Source organism: Chiloscyllium plagiosum, chromosome 26, assembly GCF_004010195.1.
Source record: "Chiloscyllium plagiosum isolate BGI_BamShark_2017 chromosome 26, ASM401019v2, whole genome shotgun sequence".
Taxonomy (NCBI): domain Eukaryota; kingdom Metazoa; phylum Chordata; class Chondrichthyes; order Orectolobiformes; family Hemiscylliidae; genus Chiloscyllium; species Chiloscyllium plagiosum.
Genome location: NC_057735.1, coordinates 21,644,129 through 21,668,297, shown reverse-complemented (window position 1 = coordinate 21,668,297; position 24,169 = coordinate 21,644,129). Strand labels below are relative to the sequence as shown.

The following is a 24,169-nucleotide window of genomic DNA, read 5'->3' as shown; positions in this document are numbered from 1 at the left end:
GACCTGGACCCAATATACCAGTCACTGCAGCGGACAGCTGGAACTGACAATCGGAAGCGGCAGGTACAAATCACTATAAATGCCGGAGGAAACATCACAGGAGCACTTCACAGGAGGGTCCCAAGCGCTGATGATGTCACCTAGACAGGGGACGAAACGTCTGCAACACAAATTCCCAGCTCGGCGAACAGAACCACAACAACGAGCACCCGAGCTACAAATCTTCTCCCAAACTTTGAAGACCTTAATTTTACTTCACCTTTGGTTTTCTTCAGGATTGTATGCATGAGTTTCCTTTATCAATTGTACCTTTACCTAGCTTGATTCAAACTTCCCTTCAGAAAGCATTGACTTAATGTTGTTGTTTTGAATTTTGTCTTCAGTTTTTGGTTTGAATAAAATTTCACCTGCATGCAATATTCCATAAACCTGGCAAACCAGATAGAACTCAACATGAAAATTCGTAAAATCGTTGGACAGTTCCCAGATATGAACAAAGGATCATTTAAAGACAATTCGATATAATCAGTTATGTCTTTAGCTGCGAGCTCCTGCCGAACTCTCACACAATCACAAGATCTCGTATGAGGTCTGTATATAAATCAAGCCCAGTGTGGGGTTGAGCAGGAAATGTCTACTTTGTTACACAGCTTCATCTCATGGTGTACTCAATGAAAATATAACATGATATATACTGCTGACACAGAACAGTGGTGACGAACACATTTCACAGTGATGACAACTATAAATTTTGGACAAATAATCACAGATTCAGAGGAATTCTCCTTTGAAGATCATACATTTCTTCTTTGCTAGCTGGTATCAATTCAGATAAACAAGCTCATCATAAGAGTAACGTTAGTTGGCAATGTGACAATTCGAATCTCCATATGTTCAACGAACTTAAATACTTGAATTTGGTCCAATTTGAATTGGATTTCACTTTGTAATTTAAGTCTTTAATTTGCAAGCTTAATTCAAAAAACAGTTTGTAATATGACCATTCAATTTATATGTCAAAAAGTTTCGTTAATGCTTCCCAATGAGAACTATTTATGAAACTTCTGTAATTTATAACTCACTCAAATACCAGTAGGCAAAGGCAATGCACTGAATAATGCTAAACAAACGTAAATGAAAAGATTTAACTTCCATCCTGCTTTCAGTTAAGGACTGGGACTCCTGATCATTATCTAGTGACATCTGCTGGACAGTATAGACATTGGCTGAAAACAAGATTTGGATGAATTGCGATGCATGCTTTGACTAAATAGCGTGCTACATTAGAGTTCACATATAGTGATTGAGAGATTGAACAAGGTATTAAAGAGCTTGACGAGCTAGTGTCTTCAGGAGAGGAGAAAACTTTTCCATTTCATTAAAGTTAAAAATCACACAACACTAGGTTATAGTCCAACAGGTTTAATTGGAAGCACTAGCTTACGGAGCACTGCTCCTTCATCAGGTGGTTGTGGAGTATAAGATTGTAAGACACAGAATTTATAGCAAAAGTTTACAGTCTGCTATAAATTCTGTGTCTTACAATCTTATATTCCACAACCACCTGATGAAAGAGCAACGCTCCGAAAGCTAGTGCTTCCAATTAAACCTGTTGGACTATAACCTGGTGTTGTGTGATTTTTAACTTTGTATATCCCAGTCCAACACCGGCATCTCCCAATCAAAACTATTTCATCAACCTTGACTTACAGGGTTGAGGCGTCAAATCCCATCCAGAGACTTAACTGCAAATAATTCCGGGGAGCTAAGAAACATGAAACTTGAAGGAAACTTGAAGTCAAACTAAGGTCCTCTTTGCCATCTCAAATGGACATGTTATCAGATCAGATATCTCAAATCAATACTTATTCTTAACTAACCCAGTTACCTCCCCTTCACGCCTCATTGCTATTCAAACCACCGTCTCAACAAATTCATCAAAGAGTCAGATCTCGACAAGGAAGCCAGAGCAAGCACCTAATGGATTCAGCTTGCCAAGGGCTCTGAATGACCTCTATGTTGATACCCTAGGGTTGGGGATTTCAAGACTGGGGACATATTTTTAAAATGGATGGAGAAAGAGTTAAAAAAGGCATGGGGATAATTTATTTTACACAGTGCGTGGTTAGTGTGTGGAATGAGCTTCCAGAGGAACTGGTGGATGCAGGTATAGTTACAATGTTTAAAAGTTATATGGATAAGTACATGAATAAGAAATGTTTGAAGGGATATGGGCCTCCATCGGCAGGTGGGACTGGTTTAGTTTGGGGTTATGGTCGGTATGGACTAAAGGGTCTGATTCCGTGCTGTATGACTCTAAGACTCTACAGCATCTCAGTGCATACTTCATGGACCCAAGACACATGCAATCCTTGTCTACAGACATTGGCATTCAACATGTGCCAGGTTCTAAGAACCCTCGAGGCATACTTTTGATCTACTTACAGGATGGTCCTACATTTCAAAGCTGCACCTTGAGGCTGCATCAGCAACAATCATTGCAATGCTGCAGCAAGGATTCTGTTTGTTCAGGGACACACACTAGGCTCATGGACTGGACCTGGCTGAAGCTCTAGGCTCTTCACTCACCGTCTTTACTCTCACTCACTTTGACCATAGCTGGATTCTCACAGTATCTTGCCTTGCCTTTTTGTTCTTTGTCCTTTCAGCCAGAGAGACATGGCTGCTATTACTTCTATCTTGCCATGCCATGGAACACAAACACAAGGTCAGGAAGCTTGTCATAGTTGCCCCAGTCAAGGCAAGGGGAATAGCTTTTGCTCAGAGATCTGAGCACAGTAAGAGAAGAGCAGTCAGAATCAGAACTCTCTCCTCATTAGGGTTAAGAAACCAAACGTCAGGGGGCATACCACTCACCATGAGTCTGTCTGTCCTATTGGTCCTGTTTCCTCTTCAATGAGAGAAAAGACAAAAGTGGGTGGCATAACCATTACTCCAGCCTGACAATCATTCACAGTAGGCAGGCTAGCTGAATAAGTATTTTAAACACCATTTGTCACGCTGTTTTAAATTTGATCAAGTTGAATGGATTTCTTGGGCTTTGGGAAACCAAATAGTGAATGAGAGACCTTTCTGGATCCACTTGGTAAATACCTTTTCACTTACCAGCTCAATCTAGTTTACTTATTTTATTCATTCCAACCCATAGGACTGAACACTCACTTTGAGGCATGATTTCCTATCAACATGATCCTCCTGATCTCCCCTGATACCCATGACTCCTTTGGCTGTTCCAGCATCTCTATCTCTTTTGGATACACTCCTCAATGTTCCCAACTGACCCACCCTTATCCTACTAATTGGGGTGGAGTTTACTGAAGGTGTAGGTGAATCTCTGAGGCAAACTGTCACGCAGCTATGACCTCCATAGTTATGTGCCAGTGCTTGGCGATGGTTGGAGTCTGAGCAGCAGAGTATGCTGCTCTGTAGCCTTACCATTGTGTACAGTCTACCAATAAATGCTGTTTACCAGTAAACTAGATGTCTGACCCAAGCTCTTATGAAGGTCTGAAGAACCTACATGATACCACATCCTGCCCATGAATAATCCATGTCACCAAAGCCATGACTTCTCCATCCTTGCTCCTTGCATTTAGGTGGCACCTGCTATTGCAGGCCTTGCTGTCCACCATGCAACCTCTCAATCCGGTAGGCTTTGGTTGAGAAGTGAGGGCAAAAACAGGTCAAACAACCAGACCTGAACTGACCTGAAAATGTATTGCTGGAAAAGCGCAGCAGGTCAGGCAGCATCCAAGGAACAGGAGAATCGACGTTTCGATTCTTCAGGACAGCCCTTATGCCCGAAACGTCGATTCTCCTGTTCCCTGGATGCTGCCTGACCTGCTGCGCTTTTCCAGCAATACATTTTCAGCTCTGATCGCCAGCATCTACAGACCTCACTTTCTCCTCAAAGACCTGAAGTGACAGCTCACAAGCTCCTTCCTTCCCTCTGATTAAACACTGGAGGCTAGCTATCACGTTTTAGACAATTACACAAAAGGTTTGCTTTAACTCAAACAGATATCTACGATTATCACTGGGGTGTACACAACATGCTGCAGTTCACTCTTTTGGCCCCCAATTACATTATCAGGGGCCAATCTGGTATTTGGATTCCCAATGACATCATTTCCTAAATGTGGTAAAAGCCTACCCTTCCGACCAGCTTGAATCTCCGGGGAACAGAAGCGAAGGCCTAAAGAGGCCCAGCATGGTTACATGTAAAATATATTTTGTTTTCTTATAGTTCAAGAAGAACTTCAGTATAAAACTCTGCATGAAATCTGACTTTTAGGGTCAAATCATTTTCCCATTTGGATTTTTTATCTGATAAATACTAAGATTTTGGTTGTAGTTTTGACATGAGTAAGGAAAACATTGGAAATTGAGTCAATGTTTGTGTGAGCGAACAAACCTCCATCAGTCCACAGTAAATCAGTGACAATCTGAGTAGATATATTGTCCAATTTCCTTACAGTCTGGTGATGGTGTAATGGGAGGCTATACAGAGCATCATAAGTGGTCAAACAGAGTTTCGAATAACTTAACATTTTGTATTTCCAGCTCTCTATTGTTAGCAGACCACCCAACTTTACCTCCCTACCTCAGTTAGCTGATACTTATACGAGTTCCCTCTGCTCAAGTACTAGCCACCTGACTGTCAAATCTGCCATCATTATCCATCTTGCCAAAAAAACTCACCTTTGATCCCACAGTGCTTGCAAACTACTGCCCCATTTAGAAGCTGCACTTCCTTTTCAAATTCAAAAAGTGTCGTCACCTTTCAAATCTGCACCCATCTTCTCTGCAGCTCCATGTTTAAGACCCTCTGATCAGGTTTCTGCCCCAGCCCCATACACTGAAACAGCCCTTATTAAAATTGCAAACTATATCTTGGACCAGATTTTCATCACTCAATGAAGTTGCAAATCTGGTCAGGAAATATTGAATTTAGTTTTGTTGGCCAGAAAAACAATCTTGCTCCACTCTCCTAATCCCAAGCTACATTTGTGTAGCTTTCACATGCTTTTAGATGGATTTGGGTAAAAAACATATGCATACCTCTTTTGAGGTCTTTGTCTCTATTATGAGGATCACTGAAAGATTTCATTTCCCTCGCACACAGCTTTGTGCTGGGAAATTTCTGACCATATTGGGGAACCTGCTGAGTAGTGGAGAGCATTTTGAAACATAACTGTAAAATGTTTTCATAGTTTGAATCTTACTGTTTAATACTGATTTGTTACTTAGATGCATTTTATGGCAAAGATTCATTCTGGGGATTTGTCCTTTAAAGGACAAAAAGGTAAGTTGAGCCTGACCTTGACCACAATTGTGTTAGCATAGTCATGCATTACAGCATTATTTCCATGAAAGCGGCTAATGCATTAAAAATGTGAAAAAAAAAGTCCTATCAACCAGCCTGGCATGTTTTTTGATGTGATTTAAATTGACTGACTGCTTTGTCTGGTTTTAAAAATAAATCCCTGCTTTGGAAAATTGGAATAAATCTCAGTGCCAGTCTCTCTCTGTTATTGATAGTTAGTTTGCTTTGAGACGGGATAGCTTATACTCTGTCAGTTTAAACAATGTAACTAGAAGATTTAATTATGGTAGCTGTAGCCATTATGAATGCTTTGAGTGTTTCAGTTGCTAATGGCTTTAACTCATCAGATGATCTACTGATCTAAAACGAATTGAATATTTTAATTTAGGCTGTAATAACAGAATATGCCTTTGCTTTTATTCTTTGCGAACAAAACTAACAGATGACAATTTTTATTAGCAGTATTTTTCCCAGTATCAGTGATAACATGTTTGAATTCAGTATTTTAATAGATTGTTGGAGGTTTAAGTTTTTTTTCAACAATTTTAAAATAATTCCTATTGATATAGTTTCTTAAGACTATAAATTGTGCTTTCTGGGTGATTACTTTTGCAAGCATGGAGTATCTAAAGGGAGAAGGGATGATATAATGAATGGGTGGGGAGGTGAGGAGTGTGGATGGCATGGTTGAACATGGGGGACATGGTTTGGTTTGGGTGACCTGAGAGAGTATGGGGTGGCATTGAGGATGCATGGATAATCTGAGTGGACATTGGTTGGAATGTGGGTTGAGTAGTGGTGTCAGGAGGTTTGGAGAAGGCCTTAATTTGATGGCCAGAGCTGTGTTGCTGTGTTGGAGAAGCAAGCTGGGTTGCCCTACCTTCACGTCACCACTTCTCACAAACTCCATCGCAGCTAACCAAATGCAGCGTGAAAAGCCAACATTTTAGAAGGTATAAAAGTGTGCAGATCAGAAGATACCAAAAATGTAATATTTGTCTTTTGTAGTTGTCTAATAGGTGTATGACCAGTTGATGCAATTAAGTCACTCATCTGTTGCCTCTTAATTTGAAGATGAGCAGTGAACTTCAATTACAATTCTACCCTGTTAAATATGGCACCTTGCCACTTTGAATGCAACTCATTCAGGAAATATTTACTACTTTGTAATTAATAATACTAAATTGTAATGTTTGCTGCAACATTTTATTAAAACAATTAAAAGCTACAACAACTATGTTTTTGTGCTGATCTGACATCTTCAGGATCTGCGACATTGTGCAATTTTGTTTGACAGGAATGTCAATCACTTGTTTCTTTGTCCATACTATTCCGTGACAGATCTGGGAGAAGAAAGAACTATGATTACTTTGAGTGATTTAAATAGAGGAAGAGGCCCATACAGTAAAACAAACAAGACCATCGGAGAAGGGGATGTCTTTACCAGATCTGGTTTGTTTGGAGGTGGGATGGGGATAATGTTGAGAAAAAAACTTAAAAAGTGATCTGGCCAGTTCCGTGAAGGTATTTCACTTCTTGTCACTGGGGAGACTGCATGCCAAGAGGACAATCTGCCTGGCAGCAGCAGGAGGCAAGAAACAGTACCATTTGATTGGCATTTTCCAGAGGCAATGGTGGTTTAATGGAGGAACACTAAATTCGGGGGTTTTGCCTGCAGCTCATCTAGCAAGAGGCAATGAACATAGTGGCAGATTGGAACACCAAGAAATGAATGCACAGTGACCATCAAATGAAAATGGGTTTCATTCAGCATATTCATAAGCAATTGCTTTCAAGTGAATGCTTTTCTCATGCAGAAAGGTGCACCTGATCATTGTAGGCAGTGGTAATTGTCTGTTCCCAATTCCAGCAGCAGTAGCTTGCATGTATTTATTAACACTCTCTCCTTCTCCATTTACCTGAGCAGTGCATGCGCTTTCCTAGGGGGCTGGTGCTGGCCATTCTTCCCTTGAGTGGCTCACGCATCTACCTCCTCCCTCCTTTCTGGTGCCTATCTGACATCTCAAAATGGGCAGGACTCCCTAAGGCAGCTTCTAAATTGGATGCCTCTGGAGAATTCACTCCCAATGTCCTGCCAGATGTTCTTCCAAATTCCTGATCCAGATTCCATTCCAACCACAGAATCAGCTCACTAGCAAGAAACCTTAGCTCATATCTTCTGTATTGCAGCCTAGTTTTCCAATAAGAGCTATTGTACAACTTCAATGCATTGAGCGGTTGTTCTGTAAACAATACCATGGAATGTTGCTCATGCAAACAATAGGATTGTTCTTAATGTGATCTCCTTTAAAAACTGAGGAAGATCTGCAGGTTCAGAGCATCCTTGCATTATATTACATCTTGTCATGCATCTGGGTTCAAGGTTTATGTGGTCATTTACATATCCAGAGTCTGTTTAATATGATAGCTAGGTCTCTACATAAAGGACCCAGAAAGATGCAGCATCAATATCAGCAACATGTACAGCTGATCTTTACTATGTACACAGGTCACAGCTCAGTTGTCTATCCTACAGCCAATCAATCCTACCTCCGAGCCATTGAAGACTACAGGGGGAATGACTGGGCGTGGAAGATAAAAAAGAGAAGAGAAAATGTAATGAAGTAAAACACCTCTGGAGGACCTTTGTTTGACTGGGAAATCAAGCCAATTTAAACAAAGAAAGACAAGAAAAGTTTACACAGTTACTCCATGGGAGGAATTCAATGACTTGAAAAAAAGTTGTGAGGGACTCATAATCTTATGTGCTTTGATTGAACCTAGAGAATGACCACAGATAAAATTCTCTGGAACCACCTGTGAACTCATTGTGAGATTCAGTGCAACTTATTCAGCACAGATTTTAAACAATACTCCACATGGGATGTGGGCTTTGGGGCCAGCATTAATTGCCCATCTCAACTTACACAGCAGGCAGTGAAGAAGCAACCTCGATGCTGTGGCTCTGTAGTTACATGCCAGGTAAGGATGGATAATAGTGAACCAGATGATGTTTTTCAAACATTACCTGGTCTCTATTATGCCAGCTTTTTATTCTAGGTTTTTATTGAATTCAAGTACCACCATCTGCCCTAGTGGAATTCAAACCCAGGTCTCCAGAACATTAGCTTGAGTTCAGTGATACTGCCACTATGTCAGCACTTTCGTGTGTGTAAAAAGCAGACATAAATGTCAAAATAAGATATATTGCTGCCATTTTGAACATTAGAAGATGATTTTCTGAAGGTATTCAAAGTAGAAGCCTACACCCCATCAACCTTTAAGAATAAGCTTCTAAAATAAATCTCTCCCTATAAGGCCTGGATTTTCTGATGGCCAGACAGTCATTATTTCAGCATAGATGGAAGTTGTGCATGGAAACCTTATGAAATCCCATTGTAGCAGACTACAAAGAAATTGCCTGGGGAATTTAAGATTTTACTGGCCATTTCCCATATGTCTAGCATCTTCTCAAAGTTTCCATCGAAAGTGGATAATTTGGAGGGTCCGGCTTAATTGTTACTCTGGAAAAGTTTGACAATTAAATACTTGGTCTAACTGCTGAGTAACTATTAAATTAACCCCATATTATCTAACATCTCTAACCAAAGCTCTCCCACACTCTAGAACCTGACATGATACTCATGGGTCCCAAAACACTCTCACCCACTGGACTGACCACCACTGCCATTGCCCCCTACCCAAAAGTGATACACACCACAATCCAGACATGACAACTTTGTATCACTGCTGAGCTGACACAGCAACCCTACCAGACCCTACAGCCACCATTGTGGACCTACCCACCCCCCACTGGACCTGATAACTCCCGTCCACCCTGACCAACACTCTACTTACCTGATCATCTTGTACCCTACCCACTTGATGACCTAGCAGACTATGTACTTGACACACCCTGCACACCTGAAACCCTAGCTTCACACATATCTTGTATACTTAATATTTCACAGCAAAGTGTCTGTCTGTGATTCTGGATCTTAAAGTTTCAGAATACCATAGCTAACTACTGTGAGACAAGGGGCATTGTTTACCTTCCTGTGACATTTCTGCACCATGATGGCACTGTGAGAATGGAAACATGGCTTTGCATTAAAGCAATCTGCTGGAATTGCCACTTTTCAGGAACCCTAGCTCATACTCCCTGCTCAATCCACACTACAGAAGAAATGCAGGGAACATGGCTTCAAAGTAGTAACAGACTATATTTTGAAGGGTTAAAAGATAAAATGGTGACAGGTGTGAAGTGTGAATGTTAATGATTTGACCTGCTTCTATTTCATTTATCCATTCATGGGTTGTGGGTATCACTAGCAAAGCCTAGATTTATTGTCCATCCTAATTGCCTCTGGGACAATTTGATGAGCTGCCACCTTAAAACACTACAATCCATCTATTGCAGCTATTCTCCCAGTGCTATTAGTTTGTTATCATTTTGATAGTCTTGGGAGAGATTGTGTGGTCTGCAAATGAGGTATTAGTGACTATGGTCTGTTTAAGGTTATTATTCATTCAAAATGTTATGAACTATTTGAACCTTTAATCTTGGCCTAAGGTCTCTTCAGCATCTTTTCATCATTTTATCTCTTGCATCAGTACTCACATAGTTTACCATTTACTTATGAGTATTAATGCTTTCCTCTAAAGTTAGGAAAGAAGTTCCAGGATCTGATCCAGTCAAGGAATGGCAACCAATGCATGGTTTGGAGGTCAACTTGCAAGTGGTGGTCAACTTGCAAAACATTGTAAACTATGATGTGCACAAAATGAAATACATAAGTTGGTTGAGTGAGTGGATAGGTGGCAAGTTAAGTTCCCATGTGTTTGCTGGCTTTGTCCTTCCAGGTGGTAAAGGTTGCAAGTTTGGTAGGTACTGTTAAACAGGCTTAATAATTTGTTGTAATGCATCACATACATGTTCCCTACTGGTGGAATGCATGACTGTTTAAAGTAGTGGATGGGGTGCCTCTATCTCGGTGACATGGCTGAAAACAGTAGACAATTTTATCCCATCTCCTATTGGCTTTAATTTTGCCAAGTCACTTTATGACACACTTGATCAAATGGTATCTTGATATCAATAGTAATCATTTTCATCTTATCTCCAAAATTCAGTTCTTTTATCCATTTTCAAAGGAAGTAATGAGGTCAAAACCTTGAAGAACTCAATATAAGCATCAGTGTGCAGGTTGTTGTGGTGTATGTGCTGCTTAATAACAATGTTTTTAAACAGCACACACCTCACATGCAGAGAAATGTGAGGTTGTAGTTGTACAAGAACAATTTAGTTTGGGGCTTTCAGTTACTTCTGGCACAAAGGTCTTCTGTACTGTTGTCAGAGCTCATTGTCTTTGCTCTATCCAGAACCTTCAGCAATTTCTTCATATCATGTGAAGCGAAACAAATTGGTTAAGGACTGACACATATGATTCTGGACACCTCAGGAAGATGCAGAGATGGTTCATCCACATGCTACTTCTGGCTGAAGATGGTTGCAAATGCTTCAGCCTTTTTATTTTTGCACTTGAGCTATAGGGAGAGGCTGAACAGGCTGGGGCTGTTTTCCCTGGAGCGTCGGAGGCTGAGGGGTGACCTTATAGAGGTTTATAAAAGTATGAGAGGCATGGATAGGGTAAATAGGCAAAGTCTTTTCCCTGGGGTCAGGGAGTCTAGAACTAGAGGGCATAGGTTTAAAGGTGAGAGGAGAAAGATATAAAAGAGACCTAAAGGGCAACTTTTTCACACAGAAGGTGTTACGTGTGTGGAATGAGCTGTCAGAGAAAGTGGTGGAGGCTGGTACAATTGCAACATTGAATAGGCATTTGGATGGGTGTATGAATAGGAAGGGTTTGGGGGGATATGGGCCAGGTGCTGGCAGGTGGGACTAGATTGGGTTGGGATATCTGGTTGGCATGGACAGGTTGGACTGAAGGGTCTGTTTCCATGCTGTACATCTCTATGACTCTATGATGTCCTGAGCTCCCTATTTTTGAAGATACACATATTTGTGGAGTCTCCTCCACTATTTAATTACCTAATTGTCCACCTCCATTGAAAACTAGATGTGGCAAGACTGAAGAAATGCAAACTTCATGTCTTTCTTCAAAGTTGGTTGTAAGGATAAGACCAGAAATTAAAGACCGATCTGTTTTATGTCAGTGATGGAAAGCTTCTAGAAACATATTTTTGGGATAAAATTAGTAGTCACATGGAAAATAGTGGGATGCTAGGAATAGCTTGCATAGATTTCTAAAGGGGAACTCATGTTTAATTAACTTGCTGATATTTGTATGAAGAGATAACAGCAAAGGGTCGATGAGGGTTATGATGTTGATGTGCTGTACATGGGCTTCCATAAGACATTTGATATAATTCCACAGGATGGAACTTTGTATGAGGACATAGCTCATCGGATAAAATGGACAGCAGCAATCTGGAAACAAAATTAGCTGAGCTATAGGAAACCTCGAGTAATGGTCAGTGAAAAGTTTTTGGTTTGGAAACAAATCAGTAGTGCAGTTCCCCAGGTGTCAGTATTGGGACCGTTGATTTTCCTGATCTTTATTAACCATCTAGATCTTGGCATGCAGGGGACAATTTCAAAATTTGTGGATGATACGAACATTGAAAACATTGTAAGCTGTGATGTGGACAAAATGAAATAAATAAGTTGGTGGAGTGAGTGGATAGGTGGCAAGTTAAGTTCAATGTAGACAGATATGAGATAATGCATGTTGGAAGAATATGGATAGAGGATATAATATATTGAATACAATTCAAAAGGCGGTGCAGGCATAGAAGGATCTGCAAGTATATGTGCACAGAACATCGAGGGTGATAGGGCCATTTGCAAGAACAGTTCTTAATCCATACGGTGTTTAGCTTTATTAGTACATGCATAGAATACAAGAGCAAGGTGGTAAAGCTAAACTTGTCAAAGATACACATCAGACCTCAGCTGGAATATTGTGAACAGTTTTGAGCGCCACATTACGCAAGAATATGAACACGATGAGAGAGTGCAAAGAGATTTAAAATAGCCCAGGGATGAGAAATTTCAATTGTAAGGCCATATGGCAAAGTAGGGGGCAAAGAGGAGATATCACAGAAGTTTTCAAAATCATGAGGTGGTTGAATAGGGCAGATAGTGAGAAACTGTTACCAGTTGTATAAGGACCAAGAACCAGAGAGCACAGATTTAAAGCGATTTGCAAAAGAATCAACTGTGAGATGAGGAAAAATCTTTTCATGCATTGAGTTGTTTGAGTTTGGAATGCATTGCCTGGACGTGAGCAGGAGACCCTGCCAAGAATACACTGGAGGACTAAATTGCACTAATTGCACCTAAATTGGAAGGGGACTAATATACTGGCAGGGAAATTTGCTACAGCTGCTCAGGAGGATTTAGACTAATAAGGTGAGGTGGGGGTGCAGTGGCACCCAGGGAGATAGTGAGGAAAGAGATCAATCTGAGACTGGTACAGTTGAGAACAGAAGTGAGTCAAACAGTCAGGGCAGACTGGGACAAGGTAGGACTAATAAATTAAATTCCATTTATTTCAATGCAAGGGGCCTAACAGGGAAGGTAGATGAACTCAGGGCATGGTTAGGAACATGGGACTGGGATATCATAGCAATTACAGAAACATGGCTCAGGGATGGACAGGACTGGCAGCTTAAAGTTCCAGTATATAAATTCTACAAGAAGGAGAGAAAGGGAGGCAAGAGAGGAGGGGGAGTGGTGTTTTTGATAAGGGATAGCATTACAGCTGTGCTGAAGGAGGATAATCCCAGAAATATATCCATATCAGTTATTTGGGTGGAACTGAGAAATAAGAAAAGGATGATCACCTTATTGGGATTGTATTATAGACCTCCTAATAGTCAGAGGGAAATTGAAAAACACATTTGTAAGGAGATCTCAACTATCTGTAAGAATAATAGGGTAGTTATGGTAGGGGATTTTAACTTGCCAAATATAGACTGGGACCGCCATAGTTTTAAGGGTTTAGATGGAGAGGAATTTATCAAGCGTGTACAAGAAAATTTTCTGAGTCAGTATGTGCATGTACCTACTTGAGAAGGTGCAAAACTTGACCTACTCTTGGGAATTAAGGCAGGGCAGGTGACTGAGGTGGCAGTGGGGGAGCACTTTGGGGCCAGCGACCATAATTCTAAGTATAAAGGAAGTAGGAGTATACTTAAGAGGGAAATCAGGAGGGCAAAACGGGGACATGAGATAGCTTTGGCAAATAGAATTAAGGAGAATCCAAGGGGTTTTTACAAATACGTTAAGGACAAAAGTGTAACGAGGGAGAAAATAGGACCCCTGAAAGATCAGTAACGCGGCCTTTGTGTGGAACCGCAGAAAATGGGTGAGATACTAACTGGGTATTTTGCATCAGTATTTACTGTGGAAAAGGATATGGAAGACATAGACTGTAGGAAAATAGATGGTGAGACCTTGCAAAATGTTCAAATTACAGAGGAGGAAGTGTGGGATGTCTTGAAACGCATAAAGATGGATAAATCCCCAGGACCTGATCAGGTGTACCCTAGAACTCTGTGGGAAGCTAGAGAAGTGATTGCTGGGCCTCTTGCTGAGATATTTGCACCATCAGTAGTCGCAGATGAGGTGCCAGAAGTCTGGAAGTTGGCTAACATGGGGCCACTGTTCAAGAAGGATGGTAAAGATAAGCCAGGGAACTATAGACCAGTGAGCCTGACGTCGGTGGTGGGCAAGTTGTTGGAGGGAATCCTGAGGGACAGGATGTACATGTATTTGGAAAGGCAAGGACTGATTAGGGATAGTCAACACAGCTTTGTGTGTGGGAAATAATGTCTCACAAACTTGATTGAGTTTTTTGAAGAAGTAACAAAGAGGATTGATGAGGGCAGAGCGGTTGTCGTGATCTAAATGGATTTCAGTAAGGCATTTGACAAGGTTCCCCATGGGAGACGAATTAGCAGATCTCACGGAATACAGGGAGAACTAGCCATTTGGATACAGAACTCGCTCCAAGGTAGACAGAAGGTGGTGGTGAAGGGTTGTTTTTCAGACTGGAGGCCTGTGACCAGTAGAGTGCCACAAGGATCAATAGACGATAGACAATTGGTGCAGGAGTAGGCCATTCTGCCTTCGAGCCTGCATCACCATTCAATATGATCATGGCTGATCATCCTTAATCAGTATCCTGTTCCTGCCTTATCTCCATAACCCTTGATTCCACTATCCTTGAGAGCTCTATCCAACTCTTTCTTAAATGAATCCGAGACTGGGCCTCCACTTCCCTCTGGGGCAGAGCATTCCACACACTCACCACTCTCTGGGTGAAGAAGTTTCTCCTCATCTCTGTCCTAAATGGTCTACCCCGTATTTTTAAGCTGTGTCCTCTGTTTCGGCACTCACCCCGCAGCGGAAACATGTTGCCTGCCGCCAGAGTGTCCAATCCTTTGATCATCTTATATGTCTCAACCAGATCCCCTCTCAGTCTTCTAAACTCAAGGGTACACAAGCCCAGTCGCTCCAGTCTTTCAGTGTAAGGTAATCCCGCCATTCCAGGAATTCACCTCGTGAACCTACGCTGCATTCCCTCAATAGCCAGAATGTCTCTCCTCAAATTTGGAGACCAGAACTGCACACAGTACTCCAGGTGTGGTCTCACCAGGGCCCTGTACAGCTGCAGAAGGACCTCACATTTCACCCTGCCACTCAGCTTAGTATCATCAGCAAATTTGCTAATGTTATTACTAATACCATCTTCTATATCATTAATATATATTGTAAAAAGCTGCGGTCCCAGCACTGATCCCTGCGGTACACCACTGGTCACTGCCTGCCCTTCCGAAATGGATTGTGCTGGGTCCTCTACTTTTCGTCATTTACATAAAAGATTTGCATGTGAGCAAAGATGACACCAATATTGGAGGTGTAGTGGACAGCGAAGAGAAAAGCAGGAGACAACAGTTGCGCTTCACTTGGAGGTCGCCACTGATGATGTTACCTAGCCAGGTAATGAAACGTCTGGATATCAAACCTACAGCTCAGCAAGCAAACTTACACTCCACCCCTGAAGAGGGTTACCTCAGATTACAACACGATCTTGACCGGATGGCCCAATGGGCTGAGAAGGGGCAGATTGAGTTTAATTCAGGTAAATGTGAGGTCCTGAATTTTGGGAAAGCAAATCTTATCAGGACTTTTACACTTAATGGTAAAGTCCTAGGGAGTGTTGCTGAACAAAGAGACCTTGGAGTGCAGGTTCATAGCTCCTTGAAAGTGGAGTCACAGATAAATAGGATAGTGAAGAAGGCATTTAGTATGCTTTCCTTTATTGGTCAGAATTTTGAGTATAGGTGTTAGGAGGTCATGTTGTGGCTGTACAGGACATTGTTAGGCCACTGTTTTATATTGTATGCTATTCTGTTCTCCTTCCTATCGGAAAGATGTTGTGAAACTTGAAAGGATTCAGAAAATATTTACAAGGATGTTGCCAAGGTTGGAGGATTTGAGCTATAGGGAGAGGCTGAACAGGCTGAAGCTGTTTTCCCTGGAGCGTCAGAGGCTGAGGGGTAACCTTATAGAAGTTTACAAAATTATGAGGGGCATGGATAGGGTAAATAGACAAAGTCTTTTCCCTGGGGCTGGGGAGTTCAGAACTAGAGGGCATAATTCAGGGTGAGAAGGGAAAGATGTAAAAGAGACCTAAGGGTTTTTCCCATAGAGGGTGGTACATGTTTGGAATGAGCTGTCAGAGGAAGTGGTGGAGGCTGGTACAATTATAACATTTAAGAGGCATTTGGATGGGTATATGAAAAGGAAGGGTTTGGAGGCATATGGGCTGGGTGCTGGCAGGTGGGACCAGATTTGGTTGGGATATCTGGTCGGCTTGGACAGGTTGGACTGAAGGGTCTGTTTCCATGCTGTACATCTCTATGACTCTATGAGTTTCTGACTGTTTCTATTTAATTAATAAGCAACGGTATAAGAAAAGCAGGATAATGGGAGCAAGTCATGATGTTCATTTGTCGAGCTGGGGCAGACACAATGAGCCAAATGGTCTCCTTGTGCCGTAATACATCTGTGATTCAGAGGTTCCTGAAAAAGCAGTCCTTCTTCCATCCTTTACCTATAAATTAAACTTTTCAGTCATTTTTCCATTCAAGTGAACAACCTTATAATGCTTTTCTTTAAAGAAAAGTATCCATTAACTTTTTTAAAACCAGTATAGGCTTGATGTCCAGGAATCACTAGTCACAAGCAATTTTCTTTATATTTATTCACAGGATCTAGGCATTACTGGCTAGTATTTTACAAGCTTGCTAATATTTACTGACCACCTCTCATCACCCTTGAGAAGGTGATGGTGAGTCGACTTCTTGAAACATTTCTATCCATGGGGCTGTTAGTATACTTACAGTGCTGTTAGGAAGAGAGTTCCTGGATTTTGACTCAGCAATGCCAAAGGACCAGTGAAGGAGAAGTGATATTATTGAAGCATACAAGAGAATCTGCCTCCACTTGAGGAACCTCAAACTGGGGGAGATAGTTACAGAATAAGGGTCACTTATTTAAAACTGAGAACCAGAGGAATTGCTTCTTCTCGTGTGTGGCAAATTCTCTATCCCACAGTTGTGCATGCGAGATCATAAAATATTTAAAGAGAAGGTGGATAGATTTTTTAAACATTGGGATGTTGAGAGCTATGATGAACTGGTACGAAAGATGATTTGCGGCCTGGGACAGTTTAATCGTAATATCTTTGAATGGTAGGTTGGAGGCCTGCTCCTGCTTCTATTTCATATGTCTATATAATCCATGAAATTTGTTAAATCTATCAAGGCCAACACCTTGTCAGATGATGCATTGATAAATTCTGCTGCTCTTTTTCTCCAACTGTAACTCCATCCAAATGAAACTTGCAAGTCATTATAAGTAGATGGAGCTTACTGATACTCAAATGAGAACAAAACAAACTGATAACAAGAAACTTTTCTAATGATTTAAAAAGATACAGACTGTATTTAAAGAACAAATATTTGTTTACCTTTGAAGTAAATACATTTATAAATCACAATATTTTAAAACCTCAAACCCCTTCTGGCCAACACTAATACTTGAGATAGAAATTTCAAATGAACTTCACAATTCCAGCTCCCCTTTCCCACTAAAACATCAGAAGAGATACTAAATCACAGTGCATTTCTTTTATTAAAACAAGTTTGGGTTAAACAAATGCTGATTGTTTTGTACAGTATCCTGTATTCCCTGCAAAACTCCCTTTCGCACTCAAGGTAGAAAATTACGAAGCAAGCTGACTTAATATTGAAACCGGCTGAAGCCAAAAGCATAATTTTCTGCACTTGCGAATCAGAAATCAAATTTTAAAGCTTGAGCTTAAAAGAGCTTTATTTTAAATGACTCATATGAAGTCCTTCATAACTGGCTCAATTTGTGAAGGTCATAATGTGGATTAAAATGCAGACTTTTTAAAATGATCTATGATGCTGGGAATTGCTTGTTGCATTGCTAACAGATAAATGCTTGAATGTTCATGTACCATTTACTAGTTGCCTATTTCAATATCGCCTCCAACACATTTATTATAAAAATATTCAGCATGAAAATGATGATAAGATAAATATCATATAAACTGAGTGCTCCTTTCTGAAGATTACTAACAATTACTTTGGGGTTAATTTGTATTTCTACCAGGCAATAGATATGCTAACTGATTGAAAATGTCAATAATTTGCAAAATAGATCTACAAAACACAGTAGCAAATCTATGTAGGTACCTGTGAAATGTAACTAATCCCACAATAAAATTACATCATTAAAAACCTTCAAAGCTAAATTTTAGCTTTGGCATTTTCACATAGTACAATTTGAGATCCAATCATAACATTGTGCAGTTTTGTTGGCAAAGTTACACTGGAACTGTGTAGAAATTCCATTTTCTTTCTATTGCATTTCCCCTTTTGTTGGGTCCATCTCCTACTTTCAGGTACACCAATGACCAACTTCTGACAGCAATGCTGCTCCAGATTGGTATGATACAAATCTGATTTGATACAACTTCTTAACTACAGAAAACAAATTGAATATTTAGATTCACTGACTTAAGAAACTTTGAATTTTTAGAAGGAATTAAAATGAGCAAACACGTATCTTAAAACTTTGCACAGAATGCACATGTGTGGATTTGTATTCTAGTTCAACACAAAGTGGCTTCCCAATTTCTGTTGGTTATTATGAGTGAAAGATTGTGTCACAGAATGGAACGAATATCTCAGCACAACTTTAAACTTTTAGGCATATCCAAACAGGTTGTCATAAAGTCACTTGCCTGTTCTCATGATGGGGACATGATGTTGGAGAAGAACTGAAACAAGATAAACATTGTCTGAACAGGAGGGTATGAGGATGTGTAAGGCACATACTGAAATGTTAAGCAAGTACAATTGTTTACAACAGAATTGATTTTGCTCTCAGTTTAGTTTTGGAGAACATAAACACCTGACTCAACATGTTAGGCAAAAGTGAGGACTGCAGATGCTGGAAATCAGAGTCTCGATTAGAGTGGTGCTGGAAAAGCACAGCAGGTCAGGCAGCATCCGAGGAGCAGGAAAATCGACGTTTCAGGCAAAATCTCTTCATCAGGAATGAGGCCTCGATTTTCCTGCTCCTTGGATGCTGCCTGACCTGCTGTGCTTTTCCAGCACCACTCTAATCTAGACTCCACAAACATGTTGGCATCCATAATAGGAAAAGGTTTTGGTCCTGTGATCTTTTCAACAGCCGGAAACGTGAAGAGTTTAAATCAAGAGGAGATTGATGTGCTGGTTACAGAAGGTATGTGCAATCATGAGTGTGAATGTTTTGTTGGTTTATTCAGTCAATGGTTCTTCTTCTTCCCTGCAGGGATATTCCCCCATCTTTCAATGGTTAACTGGCAGGTCAATTAAGCAGATCAATAAGTTGCTGGTTTTTATGCTACAAAGAATTGCAGATTAAATTGATAGATTCGCAGACAGTTGGTAATGTAAACCAATGATGTCTGACAAATTTTTAATTGATTAAAAATTAGAAAATGTGACCGGGAGCATATAATCCTATATTTGGGAGGCAAGGTTTCCCAGTTCAAAATTAGTGTGCCTTCGTCAGATAATGGCAGAAATGCAAGTAGCTACTGTATGGACTGAGATCTGGATTTATCTATTCACTGTTTACAATACTTTTCATTGCTAATAATATCAACAGCTGAATTGACGTGTTGCTGGCAAGAACACACATCTGACCCAACATGTAAGATCCTTATAGGTTGGATATACTATCCAAGCCCCCCAAAATCAGATCTTATCACTGGCTGTGAAAAGCCAACACAACTGGAATCCATCTCAGTTCCAGACTTTTTGCGATGAAGTAATTTAAAAATGAATTAGCTGTTTGAATAACGCTAAAGGCAGATTTGAATTGCGCTCAACACAACTCCGGCAATTTTAGAAAATAATATACTGGCCATATAATCATCATTGCTTCACCCTGATGAATTTTAAAATGCCTTCAGGAAAAGTACGCAATTGCTGATGCACATTAAAATGGGTTTGCACTCAAAGTCTGCAACACATCAGGCTAGAAGCAATCCACTTATTTAAAAAGAATTTCCCTGCAGTAATCTTGGGCATTGCTGAATTCACTGGACCATCTAACATCATTATTAATTTTAAAAAGTAAAAAAAGAATTCTACATGCAAAACATTTCCATGCAATGAAATAGCACAGTTATGAACCCAAAGTCCATTTAAGATAAAAGAAGTTTTAATTGAATCACTGTCAGAATAGGATCTTCATGACTGCATTTCAAGATTTTTATTGTACCACACTCATTTTTCCCTTTATTGTGTCCAAAAAAACAGGAAATACAAAGTCAACTTGCTTTGAAATATGGATGAAAAATAAATGATAATATAAGGGCCTTAATGGGATAATTCATTAGGGATAGCTCTGAGAAAAAACTCTGAGAATAAATAAGCCCCATTTTTAAAGATTTTAAAAATTCAATGTCTAATAATAACTTTCTGAAAATCTTACCATCAGAAACAAACTGACTGCTTCTCTGTTACATTGCTACTGATGTTCAAAATTGGTTAAATTCTGACATTTTGTTTTATGAAGTAGTTTAACATCTTGAAAAATGGGGCATTAGGATTTACTCCCACTGGAAATGTTTGACATTAAGTCAGCTGCACTGCTAACACTGTGCCATTTGGGTTTGTTTCACAAGAAAGATGAACAGTGTTGTACAAGCATTGATGCACAGCATGGAAAACACAGAACTGGTACACTGGAATGCAGAGGCAAGGTGGTTTGTGTTAAAAGATCTTCTGAAGGCGAAGGAAGATAATTAACAGCACTTGTAATTAAAGCCTATTCTGACTGTGATCAGACTGGAAGCCAGATACTATTTGACTCATTGGTGGCTTCCACATATTTGTAACAAAATAACATTACTTGAAGGTGCAGTATTTTCAGGATGTAGTGATGATGTCTTGAAGCTGATGTATCTTTTAAGTTTCATTACTCTACAAATAACTGGAAGCTGTATTAAAATCAACTACTTCCTAATTTCTGATTTTGAGGCAAACAAGAATCCATTTTAGTGGTTCCATAATATGTATTTTTGATTGTCATCAATCCCTTTGTCCCTTTAAAGATTTAAACATAAATTAATCCTTTTAATTAAACTGTCATACATAAAATAATACAGTTGCAAAGCTATCATGAGGCAATGTTTGTACCATTTATACAAAATGATCCTCATTTATATTTTACATTCTAATGATAACTTTTGTTTAATAAACTGTTTTTAGATCAAACAGGTCTCAAAAAGGCCACTTCAGTGAGCTAGTTTACAAAGTAGTGCACACAAAAGACCATGTTACATGTCCATATCTGCTGATCCAGAGGAAGATTTCAATGGGACACAGTCAAAACCATCTGGGGTTCTCTGAAATTAGAAAAAAAAAATTGCAAAATTTGATATTGACACATATTCCTCCACTGTAATCCTGAATATGACTACAAAAAAATGATAAACTTGATCAGTATTTAACCATCCATGCCCATTCATAAACAAATTTATCTCTTAAAATGAAACTTTCTAGATATTTCAGTAAATGGTTACAGATAAACATAAACTTCATGAACTGTAGCTATATTGAAGTGTAGATGTGCCTCACACTGAACAAATTCTCCATACAAGCCCATTCAAAAACACCACACAATAGATTTTTGCAATCCTCAAACTCAAGAGATTCACCAGTCGAAAATAAAATAATGGCTATTTGTCCATTATTTTTCCAATTGACATAATTAGGGTGAAGGCATGTAAACCCTACCCTCAACTCTTAAAATTGTAAATGTTTCGCTTAAGCAACTATCACAAAACTCTTACAAAACTGTGCTACGAAAAGAAATAAGACCAGGTTACTTACCTGAATATTGTTTTAAAAATAGCTTTTTGAGAACGAGCATATGAGTACTTCAACCAAATCACCAAAATAACACTGTATACACAGCAATTTGCAAAATATAAGTTTATTATAATTATCCTGATGAGTGATTGTATGCAATGATCTGAACACTTATGCTAAAAACTAAAACCATCGTGATTTGACTTGCTTTTGCTGTCCTGATGTTTAGTTCTTTGCCTCCCTAATTTACATTTCTTCAGATTCTTCACCTTTTGTATATTCTCTACTCCAACACTATAAATGATAGATAAAACAAATGGAATGAAGAAAATTATGTGGAGGAAAGAACTTATAGTAGAGGAAATGCAAATTGCAAAGTCAAAGAAAACTAAAGTTTAATGAAAGAAAGATAAGTATTCCACAAACAGTTAATGACCAAATAAGTTCTCAATTTTTCATTCACTCATTCATGGGATGTAGATGTCACTGGCTGTTCAACATTTATTGCCCAGCCCTAGATACCCTTGAGAAGGTGGTGGTGGTGAACATTATAGTTCATTTGGTGTAGGTATACCCAAAATGCCATTAGAGAGGGAATTCCAAGATTTTGACAAAGTGACCCTGAAGGAATGGCAAGAAATAAATATTGGCCGCAATACTTGAGAAAATTACTCTCTCTTCAAACAGTGTCATGGGAACTCTTAAATTCACTTGAGAGCTGAGGAGGTCATGTTTTAAAAAATCAAGAATATATCTACCTCTGCCTTAAATACACTCAAAAGCTTAAACACACTGACAGCCCTCTGTGACAATGGGTTCCACAGATTAACGAGCCTCTATCTGAAGAAATTCCTCCTTATCTCTGTTCTAAGGGGTCATCCCTTCACTCTGAGGCTGTGCCCTCATGGTCCTAGTCTCTCCTACTAGTGGAAACATCTTCTTCACGTCCACTCTATCCAAGCCTCTCAGCATTCTGTAAGCTTCAATGGGAATCTCCCTCACCCTTCTAGACTCCAGGGAGTACAGACTCAGTATCATCCTCCATTTCTCGTATGACAACACTTTCATTCCTGGGATCATTTTTATAAACCCCTCTGTACCCCTGCCACTGTTAGTACATCCTTTCTTAGATGCAGAGCCCAAAACAGCTCTTAGTATTCTAAATGCAGTCTCACCAGAACCTTAGACAGGCTCAGCAGCACATCTCTGCTCTTGTCTTCTAGTTCTCTTGAAATGCATGCTAACATTACATTTGCCTTCCTAAAGCCAACTGAACCTACATTTAAACTGAAGAGAATCCTGAACTAGGATTCCCAAATCCCTTTGTGCTTCATATTTCCAAAGGCTTTCCTACCATAGTGCATGTACACTTCTCCACACTGTATTCCAACTGCCACTTCATTGCCCACTCTCCTAGCCTTTCCAAGTCCTTCTGCAACCTTCCTGCTAGCTCAACACTACATGTCCATCAACTTATCTTTGTGTCATCTTAAAGCAACACCTTCCAATTCAGAGGTGAGAGTGCTTCGACTGAGCCAAGATTGCTGTTAATCTAAACTAATGTTTGATAAAGCCTCAATCATACTGCAGGCAAAATTTAATTAGCCACACTCAATTTGAGTGAACAATGCATAAAATCTCTATCTGTAAATATTATCTCATAAAACATTGATTGCTGTAAAACTGCAGGATAATTTTGAGATAATTTAGGTTTTTTTTTATTAATTTGTGGGATGTGAGCCAGCATTAATGCTGGTACCTAGCTGCCCCTTGAGAAGGTGGTGGTGTGAGGCCTTCTTGAATCCCTGCTGTCCATGTGCTGTAGGTTCATCCACATTGCCATGAGGGAGGCAATTCCAGGATTTTGACCTAGAGACAGTGAAGAAACAGCAATATACTTCCAAGTCAGGATGGTGAGTGGCTTTGAGGGGAACTTGAATGTGGGGTGTTCCTATGTATTTGCCGCGCTTTTCCTTCTCGATGGAAATGGTCGTGGGTGTGGAATGTGCTGTCTGAGGATCTTTGGTGAATTTCTGTAGTGCTTCTTGTAGATAGTACACACTGTTGCTTTTAAGCATTGGTGGAGGAGGGAGTGGATATTTGTGGACGTGGTACCAATCAAGTGGCCTGCTTTGTTCTAGATAGTGTCTCGCTTCTTGAGTGTTGTTGAAGCTGCACCCATCCAGGCAAGTGGGGAGCATTCCATCACACTTCTGATTTGTAATGTGTAGATGATGGACAGGCTTTGGGAAGATAGGAGGTGAGTTACTCGTCACAGTTTTCCTAGCCTCTGATCTGCTCTTATATCCACTGTGTTTATGTGGTGAG

At 39.9% G+C, this 24,169-nt stretch overlaps 1 protein-coding gene across 2 annotated transcripts in view; it reads right to left on the bottom strand.

Moving 5' to 3' along the window:
* Positions 1-19,081: 19,081 nt before the first annotated feature.
* Positions 19,082-24,169, bottom strand: part of elapor1 (endosome-lysosome associated apoptosis and autophagy regulator 1) — a 131,394-nt gene continuing 126,306 nt past the window's right edge. For both annotated transcript variants that reach the window (XM_043716712.1, XM_043716714.1), the window contains exon 22: positions 19,082-21,375. In XM_043716712.1, coding sequence (XP_043572647.1) covers positions 21,307-21,375 — 69 coding nt within the window. In that variant the 3' untranslated portion in view covers positions 19,082-21,306. The remainder of the gene's footprint in view (positions 21,376-24,169) is intronic.